This window comes from Sylvia atricapilla, chromosome 21 (genome assembly GCF_009819655.1).
Source record: "Sylvia atricapilla isolate bSylAtr1 chromosome 21, bSylAtr1.pri, whole genome shotgun sequence".
NCBI classification, from domain to species: Eukaryota; Metazoa; Chordata; class Aves; order Passeriformes; family Sylviidae; genus Sylvia; species Sylvia atricapilla.
The window spans coordinates 8,120,781-8,134,176 of NC_089160.1; the positions used below are offsets into that span (position 1 = coordinate 8,120,781).

Consider the following 13,396-nt stretch of genomic DNA (forward strand, 5'->3'; position numbering starts at 1 on the left):
AGTCTGAATAGGGAAAAGAACTAGGAATATATTGATTTCTGAAAATTCCCCCTGTGTTCTCACTGAGAAATGGCAGCCCAGATTTCCCATGGAGAGATTGGATGTGATGCAGTGGGACAGGCTCTGAGCATTCGTTGTTGTTGTAGGTCATGGAGCATCTCCAGTGCCCAGGCAGCTCTCAGAGGATGCTGTGCCTCAGCCCAGCGCTGCACCTGCAGGAGAAGCTGTTGATGGGGCCACCAGCACCGCAGAGGGGCCAAAACCTCCACCCGAAGGAACTCATGCTCCCAGCAAAATCCCGGTTAAGAAGAAACCCAGCAGAGCTCTGCCCTTAGAAGGGGAAAGCGGCCGAGCCTTGAAGCAAGGCGTGAACTACACGATCTCAGCAATGAATAACAAAGAGGAGGACATCGGCCTGGACCGTGAGCACTTCAGGAGCCTGAAGAACTTTTGGGAGCAGGGGGCAGAGCGGGCAGCCCCGGGCTGTGCCGAGGCAGACAGCCGGCAGGTCGGGCTGTGCCGCTCGCTCTCCCTGCAGCCTGGCCCAGGGCAGGATCCTGCAGGAAAACCTGCCGCCTTCCCCAGAGCAAAGAGCCCCTACAAAAGGACAATAACCTTGTCTTCCAGCGAGGAAGAGCCGAGCTGTGCCACCCCTGCAAGGAAAGGCTCTGTTCCCATCACTCCCAGATCCACCCGTGCCAAGAGCAAGGGTACAGGAATCCACTCGCTGAGTGAGGGCAGTGGGAAGCTGCTGATGGCAGAGGAGGAGAAGGTGGTGCAGCACTGCTCCAAGAAATCCAGATTGCCTGTCAGAGCACCTTCCATCCAGCCTGAGTCACCCACCGAAGATGTGTCTGGCAGCACACTGGGGCCAGGGATGCCCGTAGAGGAGCTGGTGGTGGCAGAGGAGCACAAGCCCACAGCGAGGTCCCTGGCCAGCAGGGTACAGATACTGATCGACCCTGTGCTCACAGATGGTGAAAACGATGATGACAAAGAGGAAAGATCTGATTTGGGCACTCAAGACAACATGGAAATAAATGGAGAGCTACCTGAGGAAAAAACGTGCGAGTCTTCAGGCCAGCCAACACCTGGTGAAGCATCTGGAGAGAGAGGAGCTGTTCAGGGAACAGACTCAGCTGTTTGCTCAGGTACTGAGGGCTGTGGCTGCACCCTGTGAAATCCAAACAGAGAGCCATCCCTAAGCCTGTTTTCTTCCCTAACTCTTCTGCATTTTGCACATTTTCTTCATCTGTCCATTTATCCTATATTGCAATTTGTGCAGTTAGCTTGTGTAGAGTGTGTTCCACAAACAGCTCTGGAAACAAATCCTGTGTAGCCTAGTGCAAGTGTAGAAGGGGACAGTGCCACGTTCCCTTGCTTTCCTCCCCTGTGCCTCACCTGCAAGCACCTCACCTTGGGACAGCCCTGCACTACCTCCAGCACATCACAGGAACTCACTTTATTTCACTCACTGGCAAGATTGTGTTTTCTTCAAATGTGGGACTGGAGGAGTTCTTTGTGGTAGTAAAAGTCTAACGCAAATAGAAGAAATAAAATGCGAAGCAAAGTGTTTAATAAATACACTGGCTCTCAAAGTACCTTGGCATAGCCACTGGCTGTCAGTGCCTACGTGACATTTTGTGTCTTTTTGGAATGCACAAGTGAACTTTGATATTAAACTTTAAGCAAAGTGGACTGAACAAGGAGTCTGATCTTTCTGGGTTCTCATACCATGTTCTCAACCATGATGGTGTCAATGGCATCACTATTTTAGCAGCCTCTTCCTCTGGGTTTGATGGGCTCTTGTACTGACTGCTGCTGTGAGAAAAAGTTACTGTTATTTGCAACTCACTTTGTGTTTCCAAGCAAAGACCCATGAAGAGAGAGCATCTTACCTTCTTTTTCCAAATTTCCTGTCCTCATGTACCTGGGGGAGACCTGTTTGAGAGGATTTTCCACAGTCTCACCTGATCTTCATTTTTTAATTGTGTTATTTCTTGCCTTATTTCCTACCTCATATAACATTCCTATGAAAATCCAGAGTTGCACTTTGGGTCATTGCAAATATTTTCTTTCTGGAATATTTTGAGTGTGAAAGACATCTGAGATCATTAAGTCCAACCATTTATACACTAGATCATTCTACTGTTTCTCAGGGCTTTTTCCTTTATTCATTCATTCATTTCAAGTGTTGATTGATACTAGCAGATGTCTCTGTTCCACTGGAAGCTCTTCCCATGAGTTGGTGTGTCTTGGGGACTGGGTTAATCCAGTATTTACATTTCCTGACAGAGTGTGAAGAGGTTTTTTTAGGGGAGACATCAGAGCACCAGAATGATTGGGAAGCAGCTCTGTGCAGCGTGCTCTGGGCAGAGTGACCAAGGGAGGCACACACACCCCCACATGGGCTTGTTGAAGCACTGCCCATTGGTGATGGTTTATTTACCATGTTGATTTGGCTTTTTGTGTATTCCAGAGGAAGATGGGGATCATTCTCCTGCTGCTCAGGCACTGGCCCGAGCAAATAGCATTAATCTTGCAAAGAGCATGGTGAACATTTACACAACCACAGAGAGTGAGTAACGTCTTTCTTTCTTCTTTTTGGTTTACATTTGCTGAAGGTAATATATTATGCCAGTTTTTCATCACCATGCTTCTGTGCATGTACCAGGCTAGGAAAATGACATATTGTTTCATCATCAGATTAGAGAGTTTATACTGCCGAAAATGAATTTCAGAGCCAGGAAATTGCAGCTAGATTGATGGTTTGTTGCTTCAGCAAAAACACAAGGGCTTCAAAGGGTTGGCAAGAAGCTGGTGCTCATCTCTGCTGTTCCTGCACAAGGGATGGATCTGAGGTGCCAGACCAGGTGTCAGTGTGTGTCCTGCTCATGAGGCCTCTCCCCTCACCAGAGCAGAGCCTGATGTCCCCAGCTGGGACGTGTTTTATGGAGGCAGTCTCTCCCTGAGAAACCAGAGAAGCTGAGGAGAGGGCTACCAAGGAAGCAGCAGTCTGCCTGAAGAAGCCCAAGAAAGCTGCAGCCATGCAAAGTGCCTGAGGGCAGGCAGCAGCAAGCTCTGTGCCCAGGAAAGCCAAGGACAGTCCCCAGAGGGTGAAACCTGGCCAAAAAGACAGCTCAGAGCTTGCCCTAAAAGGAAAGTGATGAGGCCAAGGCTGCCAGGACTGAAATGGAAAGCATGGGAAGGCAGTGCCCAAGGAGAGGTAAAGGCAAAGCCAAAGGAGGCTTTGATGGAGCCCATTGCAATCCAGCTCTGGTTATGGGAGGAGGCAGCTTGCTGCCAGCTCACACTGCAGAGCCCTGGGGCTGTGCCCAGCTGGCACCTCGTGCCACCTCTGCCTCACCATGTGGTGCCCAGCATGTCACCAGGCGTGGTGCTCAAAGCTCCAGGCCCCACTGTGCTGTTCAGGGATGTGGTTTCCACCAAGACAACCAAGATTTCTTCTTATCCCCTTACCTGGAGCCCCAAACCTCAGCCTTGGAAACGCTCCTGTAGCAGAGTTCCAGTTTCATGTTTGCAGTATGGCAGATAGTCTGCAGAGAGGGCTGGATACAATTATTTATTCAAGGTTGGAAAGAAAAATAGTAAATATCAAGTGAATGGAATGAAATAAATCAAGAACCTCCTGGGCATTTTGAGCACCAAAGAATGTATCATCATGTCCAAACTACTAAACAAGTGTGTACATGAACATGCATGTTCATATACATGTGTGTTTTCAAAATGAATTCTTCTGGGATGGAGAAAGTCATCTTCAAGAGAGCTATTGGGAGAAGCTAAAGAGACAAAAAATAAGTTTTAGTTAGACTTTTAAGCAGTCCAGTAACCATCTTTCTATGGATAGGAAACTTTCTAACTTTTTTCTTTTAGATAATCTGGCTGTTGTCCAGCTCTGTGTCTAGCAGAGTGTTGGAGAGGTGTATGCAGTGGGGAAATTGTGGCTATAAATATTTTTGTGCTCTTTTCTACAAAAGAGCAGGTGACATCCGTGTCCTTGTGCTGACGAGGGAATTAGATGAACCACTAGAGGGGGTTCCACACTCCCACACAGGGAATGAAATCGCACTGAAAATAGCTCTGGGATGTTAATTAGCAGTTTTTGTCTTGGCGAGGATCAGCTTCAATGACAGGTGACACAGACAGGGCAAGTAGGTAGTACTCTAGTGCCTTCCACAAGCTTTTTCTCTTTCCTTGTGCCCTTTAACGAAACTGTGACATAATTTCCTGATTCTGACCAGCTATCTTGATGCATTTATTTTTTTTTGTACCTGCAGCATACAATAAACCCCATTTGATACCACATCAATTTCTTGAACCTGAAAGAGTCAAAGACCTGAGCAGATCCTCTCCTCTCCTGTTGTCTGAGGTGGGTTGATTCCAGAATTGGCTGAAATAGTGTTCACAGCATTCCCTGAATGCCAGTTGGTGTCATGAGAATGTTTCTCCTGGGGACCAGCAGCACCTGCTTTAGAGCATGCCTTGGTTATATCATTAATGAATGAGAAATGCCTTAAGAGAGAAGCCCCCAGTAACCCAGAGCAGCAGTTCCATCCTGGGGGATGCTGCCCAAACCACGCTGGGCACACAGCTCTGTTTGGAGGCAGTTAATGATGACGTTCAGTGCTGCTCGGGGGGGATGCCCTGGGGAGGCTCCTGCACTCTCCTCCACTCTCCTAACCTGATCTCTGCTCTAATGGCACTGGGCTGAGCAATTCCTCTTTCCTCCGGCGCTGCGGAAGCGCTCGCTCGGCAGAGCCTAAAGATGCTTCTTATTTTCCGAGCAGACTGAATCAGACACGGCTTCAGAAATCAGCTTCCAGTTTAACAGGCACAAAAAGAGCCCCAGCATTGGCAGCCACTCATCAGACATGGCTTCAGTCTCCTCGGTAGGTACCAAACTCCCCGGTGACGCCGCGTTCGGGCTGGTGCTGCTGATGCAGCCTCCAGAGCATCCTGTTGGTTTCTGCAGGGGTACATAATTAAAGGAACGGGGGTGATTAATGACTTGCTGGGATTAAAGGGGTGAATCCAGGTTCCACCTCAAAACAGAGAGCCACTGAGCCGTCCTTGGTCAGAGTTCCCGTTAGTGACAGCCCCGCTCCCGGGTGTGGATGCTCTGAATGCTGGCGGTGCAGAAGGAGGGGGAGGAGGTTTCTAGGTGGGAAAATGAGGCACACAGCTATTGAGGGACATGTTTGGGGTTCAGGACTGCAGGTGGGTGACCTCTGCAAGCTCGTCCTTTATCAGCAGGTAAGAGGGAATTCAGAGTTGGACAGCAAAAGCGTGTCTAAATCTTCAGCGTCTAAGGAAAGCTGAATGTGTTTAGTTGAGTGTTTTTAAAAGATTCCTTAGAGACAATATTTGGGGAGGGAGCTGCTTAAAAGTCCTTGAATTTGCTGTGCTGCTGTTATGGATTTCTCCAAGGAGTTTATTTGAGATTTACAGAATATATGTGAAGCAAAGCTAGTAGGGGGAGGTCACGAATGTAGATAAATATGTTAAAAACATTGGGGCACATGAGTTCTTCTCCTAATCTGGAGCACCTGGAAACTGAAAATGAGTCCAGGTCACACAGGTATTCTTGAAAATCTCGTTCAGGATTCTCTGCTGGGGTGAATATCCTGATGGGATGGTAAATGCAGCTCCAAGGCCTGTCAGGAGATGTTTAGCAGGTTTTTTGGAGGTTATAATAAAATTCAGAACCGAAATAAGTAGGGAAAGACAGAGAAGAATTGGATTAATTACTAGGAAGGTTTTTTGATAAATGTTCATGACAGTAACACAGAGAAGTGCCAAGAAGGTTAATGATTTGCTTTGTAAACAGTGTTGGCTTTTATGATATCCTGTCAGGAATCATGAGTGATTGAGAAAATTATCTCATCTTTCTGTAGTTGAGTTTTGCTTGTGCTTCGTGACTTTCTACCAGTGAAAGACAAACACTTGAAAAAGGAAGCCCAAGTTGTCTGTGCAAAATGCAGTTTGTTCTGGGAAAGCAAATAACTCTTGGAGGCCTAGCTCCAGATTTGTATCTGGAGAAAACCTCAAGTTCCTGTGCCTTTGGGGCAAGCACATCTGGTGGGGCAGTGGCTTTTCAAAACAGGGTTGTTTTGAAAACAGGGTTGTTTTGTGCTGCTCCATGCACATTGTGAGTAAGCAACAAGATAGGAATAGTTCTTCCTAATTTCTAGTTTGTTTTATAAATGAATTGACAATTGTGTGACTATATCTACCTGAAATAGCAAGTTCTTATACTATAGTTCAAGTTCTTTCAATATCATTCTTTCTTAGGGATGAGATTGGGTCAGGATATCACTTATTTGTTCTGTAAGCATAGGGAAGAGTTGTGTGGTCCCCCCCAGGAATATCTGAGTCCATTTCCCAAAGTTTGGGGATTTAGGAGTGAAAAAACTTCTCTATTTCTTGAGCATTCAATGTTTCTAAGTTGTGGTCTAGGATAACACATTCCTGTGAGACCCTTATTTGAATTGCCCATCCCTGGCTTCCTTGAGAACAGCCACAACTGTTTAATATTATAAAACTATAAATAAATAATTATACCCAGTTTAACATTATAAAATGATAAATAAATATTTATGCCACAGCCCTCTTTGTGCCAGGAACATCACACTGCATGAGGACAGGAATGCCAGGTTTTTCCTCTGGCAGTGCATTTCTCAGTCAGTTCTATTTGCCTAGAGTCAGACCGTGCCTGTTGCAGTGGCACTGACTTGCTCTTTCCCCTGGCAGGTGAGTGGCAGTGTGCTCAGTGTCTACAGTGGTGATTTTGGGAGTGTGGATGCCCAAGGAACGGTGGAGTTTGCTCTGGACTATGATGAGAAGAACCGGGAGTTCCAGGTCCACGTGTCCCAGTGCAAGGACCTGGCTGTGGTGGATGAGAAGAAAGGCAGATCTGACCCGTGAGTGATGTTTTTGTGACTTCTACATTGCTGAATTCTGTGCTCTGGAGGTTTTTATTTTCTTTAAATGTGATGGTTTCTTCCTTCCTTCCTTCCTTCCTTCTTTCTTTCCTTCCTTCCTTCCTGCCAGCTTATTAGAGAGCTTGGCAATGTGGGGCAATATCCAAGTGGAGTTTGTTTTCTAGGTATGTCAAAACTTACCTGCTCCCAGACAAAGCTAGGATGGGTAAGAGGAAAACATCAGTGAAGAAGAGGACAGTGAACCCCATTTACAATGAGGTGTTACGGGTGAGGACACTCTGAAAACCTCTGTTGTGGTAGGCAGGTCTGGAAAGATCTTGGCCAGATTCTTCCTGCCAGCCCTGCACTGCTCTTCCCTGGGGTTTGAGAGGCCTGGGATGTTCAGGGTTCCTCTGCACCCATCTGTGTGCCACCCAAGATTTCTCTGCCAAAAGCACACAGATCTTTGGATGCAATAGGGACCTGCAGGCAGAGCAAGGGCTGTTCGTCCTCCCCTTCCCTGGCATGCAGGACTGGTAAGAAAGGTCTGCATTATGTGATCATGCTCATCTAAGCATAGAAGATTATTTAACAATGCCCAGGACTGTGTTAATAATTCTTGAAAGAATATTAGTTTTGCCCTGTGATGAATGAAATGCCAGGTTTCCCTGCACTCAGCAGAAAAGCTTTGTCAAGGTAGTAGTATTGCAAGAGAACCAGAAAAAAGAGATGTTCAGATGGAAGCCAGTCCATGGGTAGTGCATGTGTGGGGTGGGTTTGAGTGTCTCAGAGCTTATTCGAGCTTTTGAGTAGTTTATTTCTGTTTGTGAAAGCAATAGAAAAAAAATTTGACCAACCTGACTTCTCTTTCTTCCTCTAGTATAAAATAGAGAAAATGGTATTGCTGATCCAAAAGTTAAATCTCTCTGTTTGGCACAATGATCCATTGGGACGTAACAGTTTTTTGGGAGAGATTGAAATAGACTTGGCCAGCTGGGACTGGAGCAACAGGAAACTCAACTGGTACCCTCTGAAGCCCCGGGTAAGTGTGTCCCAGCTGCAGTCCTGCTCTCTAGCCCAGACCTGAAGCCTTGAGGCTGGCAGAAGTCCTTCCTGTCTCCTCTGAGGTCTTTGGTGGAGCAGGACAATCTGAACTGTGCCAGGGACCAGCCCCTGGACACCTCAGTGCAGTTCAGTGTTTGGAACAATGGCCTTCTCAGGTCTGTTTTGGTGACTGATCTGTAGAGGCACTTTCATAAATAAATAAAATCTGACACTAATCACAGCAACTTTGCCATTCTCTCCACTCACACGAGGACCATCCCTTAAAAACAGCAGAGTACTGGGTGAGGCAGCTGACATGGTTTGAGAGGTAAATATTCAGGTGCCACTGTTTGTAAAGCCTGTGCAGCTTCCTGCATGCCTCTGGATTCACAGCTCTGATATGAGGTCCCTTTTAAGCAAATAGAGGACATTTATCTTTCAGAGCCAAGATGGTCAGTTATATCCAGCTGGACATGTCTGGATATAACTGGAAGGACAGCCTTGTACTCTGAATCCTCAGGCTTTTGCTTCTGAGAGACTGAGTTTGAGAACAAACCCACAGAGAAATGACCTGCCCTAAGAATGGGCTGCTCCAGCCAAGGAAAATCAGAGTTTGTCCATTTGTGCTCCTCCACTGAAGTCAAAAGCCTTACTGTGTCTCCACAATCGTCCATTTAGTCAGTCCTAACTGTTTCTGTTTCAGAGCCTTTCTGCTGTTAATGGTGTGGATCACCGAGGGGTGATGAGTTTGTCCATTAAGTATGTTCCCCCTGGAAGCCTAGGTAAGTGTGCTTCATGCCCAAGTGCAGACACACAGCCTGCAGTGCCTCCTCTGCTCAAAGAGGGGTCTCATTAGAGCAAGATCCTAGAGATCAGCACAAAGCAGAGTTGGACAGCACTGCCTGCAGCCTACGTCTGATTTCCACTTGGATTTACTGGGCAAGTGTTGGGGAGAGAGGAAGGGCTCCCCAACCTCCAGCTCATCAGCTGTTAGGAGCATGTGGGCACTGTAGGCTGCTGTGATGTGGCAGGAGCAGCACAGATCCCAAGTTACCGTGGGGCAGGCACAGGGTTGGCTTGGCTCAGCACTTCTGTTTTCCTGTCTGACACAGCACTGGCAGGTTGTGCCAGGAGCCTGTGCAGAGCTGGCTGAGTGCTGAGATCCCAGGGAGAGCACACAGGAGCCGTGTGGGTCCCTGGAGAGCAGCCCTGTCACCCTGGGAGCCGTGCCTCTGACTGGTGTGACAGCTTTTCTCTTCTCATAAATGGCAGGGCCCAAGAACCCTCCCTCTGGGGAAGTTCACATCTGGGTCAAAGACGTCAAGGACCTGCTGCAGTTGCGTCCCTCTGGAGTTGACTCCTTTGTGAAGTGGTGAGTGCTGAGCACAGCGCTGCTCCTGCCCTGTGCCCCCAAAGGGCTGTTTCCTGCTCTCCTCTCAGGCTCCCCACGCTGTGCCTCCACACTGGGAAGCCTTTGTGTTGCCCTGGGAGAACTGTAGGGAGGAATTGCCCTTGTTATTCACCTGTGGCCAAACTAGGAAGATCCTTGCTGTGATAAAGCTCTTGGTCAATGTGCAGTGTTTCATGCTGTGTGTTTTCTCCTCTCAAAGCTACGTGCTCCCAGACACCAGTAAGAAGAGCTACCAAAAGACCCGAGTCATAAAGAGAGACACAAACCCTGTTTTCAATCACACCATTGTGTATGATGGCTTCCATACAGAGGATCTGAAGGATGCCTGTGTTGAACTCACTGTGTGGGATCATGAAAAGCTTACCAACCATTTCCTTGGAGGAATCAGGCTGGGCCTTGGCACAGGTGAGTATTTTCCTTTATATTAACTCAATACAGTTACCACAGTGCTGAGTCACAAGGCAAAGTGGGAAGAGAGAAACAGGTTTCTTTCCTGTTGGAGAGAAACCAGGGATGGGGTGTCTCAGAAACTGGTACCCGCGTTATATCTTGGATGGAGAGGGCCCTGGGACCATGGGAACAACCCTCTGTTCCCACATCTTCTGCCAACATCAGACCTGAGGTCTGGCAGAACTCAAGGATCTCCTTGTGTCCCTCAGAGAGTTTTCCTGCTGCTGCAGGAAAGCAAGTGCATGACAAACCAACATTATGTTGGTGCTCCTCCCAGGGAAGAGTGCTCAGGGATGGACTGCAGTGTCACAGGGCACAGCAGCACCTGGGGACTGTCCAGCCTTGAAGGGCTCTCTGAGACATTTCCCTATGCTATAAATGTCCCTTGGGACAAAGCTCAGGGTAGCTGGAATGTCTGCCTGCATGTTCTCTGTTTTCCACCTCTAATGTCACCAGGTGGGCTGTGAACTGTCCAGAGCGAAGAGGCAACAAGAATAAGAATGATATAAAAACACCAAACCCAAGATTAGCTATGATCTAAATTTAGACTTCTCTCTCATTGACAAGTAACTGGCACCTAAAAATTTGGTTGAATTGGAATTGATGTACACACTTTCCTGCTATGGTACGTTTGATTCCTGTAGAAATGAAATGAGAATTTCGATGAATACTCCACCTTGTCCACAAGGAGATCTTTTAAGGGGAAACCCAAGCCTTTAAGACCTTCTTTACCATTCAAAAAGACATAGAAAGGGCTTGAGCCCAGTTTGTTTTCCTTGGCAGGTTGTGACTATATCTAGCCTAATCTATCTACCCTAATGTTTAGGGTTTTGCATTTTAAGGCTTTTGCAGTGACTTTATTCTGAACTCTGGTGTACAATGGGCAGAACAGGAGATGCTCAGGGTGCAGCTTTTATGTTAAGACATTGCCCGCAGCAGTTACATCCCATTGAGTATTTCTTGCCTGGAGTGTGACCTCTCTGTGCAGCTCCCAAAGTTTTCTCATTCTTTTCAGGTTTGAGCTACGGCATCTCTGTGGACTGGATGGACTCCACCCAGGAGGAGGTGGCCTTTTGGCAGGAGATGATGTTGGCTGCCAATGAATGGATCGAGGGGTTGCTGCCACTGCGCTCACTGGCGGGGAGGAGAAAACTGAAATAATCATTGCTGGTGCCACAGAAATGCCCAATGTGTTCTTTAGGATCAGGAAACTTCCTGCACCAGGGAGAAAGAGACCCTGAAAGGGTCAGGGTGATGAGGCAGTGACAGGGCAGCACCTTGGAGGTGTCAATGCTAAGTACTGATCCGCTCACGGAGGACATGGAAGATGCCAAACATGATTTTGACCAAGAAGAAACTTAATTTGCCTTTTTGTTTAATCATTTATGTATTCAGTAAATTGGAGTTCCATTCAGCTCTGGGAACATTGGCAGGAGAAAAAGAAGATGCTGATACTTTTTTTATTTTTTTAGTGTTTCTTGTGCCATTTTTCTTCCGTGCAGAGATGGAGTTGTACTGAAGCAGAAGCATGGGATTATTCCTGCTCCCTGCAAGGGGAACACTTTGTACTTGGTGTACACCTGCTCCAAGTCACCAGCACAGTTTGAGAAAGGGAGCTTTGCATTTGTCACCTGTGACAACACCTCTTTAATGTGAGGAAAATTGAGTTCCAAGGTGCATCTAAAGAGAGAGAGGACTATTTGCAGCAGAAAATGAAGAAACCTGAGGAGGATGACAATGAGGAATTTGATATATTAATTTTTCTTTCTGCTTTAATCTGGAAGAGTGCAGGGATGCTCTTAGTGGGATTTTGCAAGCAGAGGCCGTTCTCCTGGCTTTCCCACAGGCTCCCTCAGTGACCTCAGGCCAGTTCCTTTGTGAAAGGAGAGTTTGAGTGCAATATAAACTAAAACATTTGCCCAAATGTAAAATACAGTTACATTGCTAACGGGCCCAATCACACCTCTGCAATGCCTCGTGTGCAAAACATTTCAGCATGAGCTGAGGAGGTGGGAGAGAGTCTCATGTCAGCCTGGGTCAGGGCTCAGGGATGGGAGGTCAAAACCCACACTGGAACACGGGAGCTGCTGGGAGAGGTAAGCAGGGAGTGAGTGAATGTGAAGGGAGTGCAGAGCTTCAGTTTCCTGGGGGTCTCCTGCCTCTGCACCCCCTCTGGTCTTCCTTTACCTGTTAGTGAGTTGTCTGCAGCTGGAATTTCCCTTTGGCCAGTAGCTTGCAAAAAAAAACCCCTCAACTTTGCACCTGGCACGTTGACCTTGGTGCAGTGGTGGTGTGAAAACGTTTTGAATTGCAGCTTTGTAATTTCTATTTTGGATGTACATATTGTGATTAAATAGAATGCTTTTCTTTCATCATCAGTTGGTCTCTTGTACTTATATTTATCATGCTCTAAATAACAAAAAAAGCAAGCAGAAGAGGTGTTAAATTTTGTTGTGTCAAAAGGAAGCATTTTTTGCCAAAGGGCAAGTGAAATGTCATGAAGAAATAATTTTTATAACTATCCCACTTTAGATTTTGGCTCTCTGATTACTTTGATATTCTTCTTTAATGGATTGACTTTATTTATCTCAAGCCTACTGCGAATTTTCAGCTCAGCAAAGATGGTTGTAAATAAATTAATGGAAAAATGTACACTTAGAGTAACAAGACTTCTTCTTTGAATGGAAACGTTTGGGAAATAACCAACAACTTTCATGGGAAAAATAAAGAATTAAAGTGGTTTTGCTGTTGGAAAAAGACAATACTTGGAAATGCACCAGGCACAGTAATGAAAGCACTAGAAGAGAGTGCAACAGAGCAACAGAATTAAGCAATGACTGTCTAATGAAGGAGCTGACACATCTGTAACATCAGCCCAAAAATACTTTGTAGAGGGTCCAGCCTGACATGTCTTGTTTACCAAGATGTGGTCATTCATTACATTTATGGTAATAAATGGTAATAAATACCTTTACCTGTCCCACCTTTGTGGGATCAAATAACTATACTGGGCCGAAGTTGAGAGTTATAAAAATTATTATCTTTACCTGAGGTGCTGAACATGGGAATATTTATTCATCTGTGTAATTTACCTACTGAGGAGCCCTGAGCAGGGCTGGGTGCAGTGAAGTTGCAGTGAGGTGACCCACAGGACTGCTGCTTTCCTTCGTCCTGCTTCCCTGCCTGCAGGGACAGGGATATTCCTGGGGGAAGACTCTGCTGTGGCTGGGAAAGGGGTTGGTAACACCAGGGGCTCTGTCTCAGGTCCAGGTCTCTTCCTGGTGGGTTCAGGATTCTTTAACCTGGTGGGTTAAAATGGAGGTAACCCTCCTCCTCCTCCTCCTCCTCCTCCTCCTCCTCCTCCTCCTCCTCATGCAGCCTCAGTGCATGGCAGTGTTGCCAAAAGTGCTGTTTGCATCGATGGAGCTGGAAATGCTTGTGTTGGTGTTTCAGAAAATGAACATTTATCATTGGTGGTGCCAGGCAGGGGAGAAAAAGGGGGTCAGTGGGCTACTTCATCCCAGCAGAGTTACTTTTATGAACCTGGCAC

The 13,396-nt window shown here is 46.8% G+C and overlaps 1 protein-coding gene across 2 annotated transcripts in view; it reads left to right on the plus strand.

Moving 5' to 3' along the window:
• Window positions 1-12,498, plus strand: part of LOC136370608 (synaptotagmin-like protein 2) — a 30,605-nt gene extending 18,107 nt beyond the window's left edge. For both annotated transcript variants that reach the window (XM_066334117.1, XM_066334118.1), the window contains 11 exons: window positions 147-1,151; window positions 2,480-2,578; window positions 4,299-4,390; window positions 4,809-4,910; window positions 6,772-6,941; window positions 7,127-7,229; window positions 7,822-7,983; window positions 8,689-8,767; window positions 9,258-9,357; window positions 9,596-9,801; window positions 10,862-12,498. In XM_066334117.1, coding sequence (XP_066190214.1) covers window positions 147-1,151; window positions 2,480-2,578; window positions 4,299-4,390; window positions 4,809-4,910; window positions 6,772-6,941; window positions 7,127-7,229; window positions 7,822-7,983; window positions 8,689-8,767; window positions 9,258-9,357; window positions 9,596-9,801; window positions 10,862-11,007 — 2,264 coding nt within the window. In that variant the 3' untranslated portion in view covers window positions 11,008-12,498. The remainder of the gene's footprint in view (window positions 1-146; window positions 1,152-2,479; window positions 2,579-4,298; window positions 4,391-4,808; window positions 4,911-6,771; window positions 6,942-7,126; window positions 7,230-7,821; window positions 7,984-8,688; window positions 8,768-9,257; window positions 9,358-9,595; window positions 9,802-10,861) is intronic.
• The last annotated feature ends 898 nt before the right edge of the window (window positions 12,499-13,396 follow it).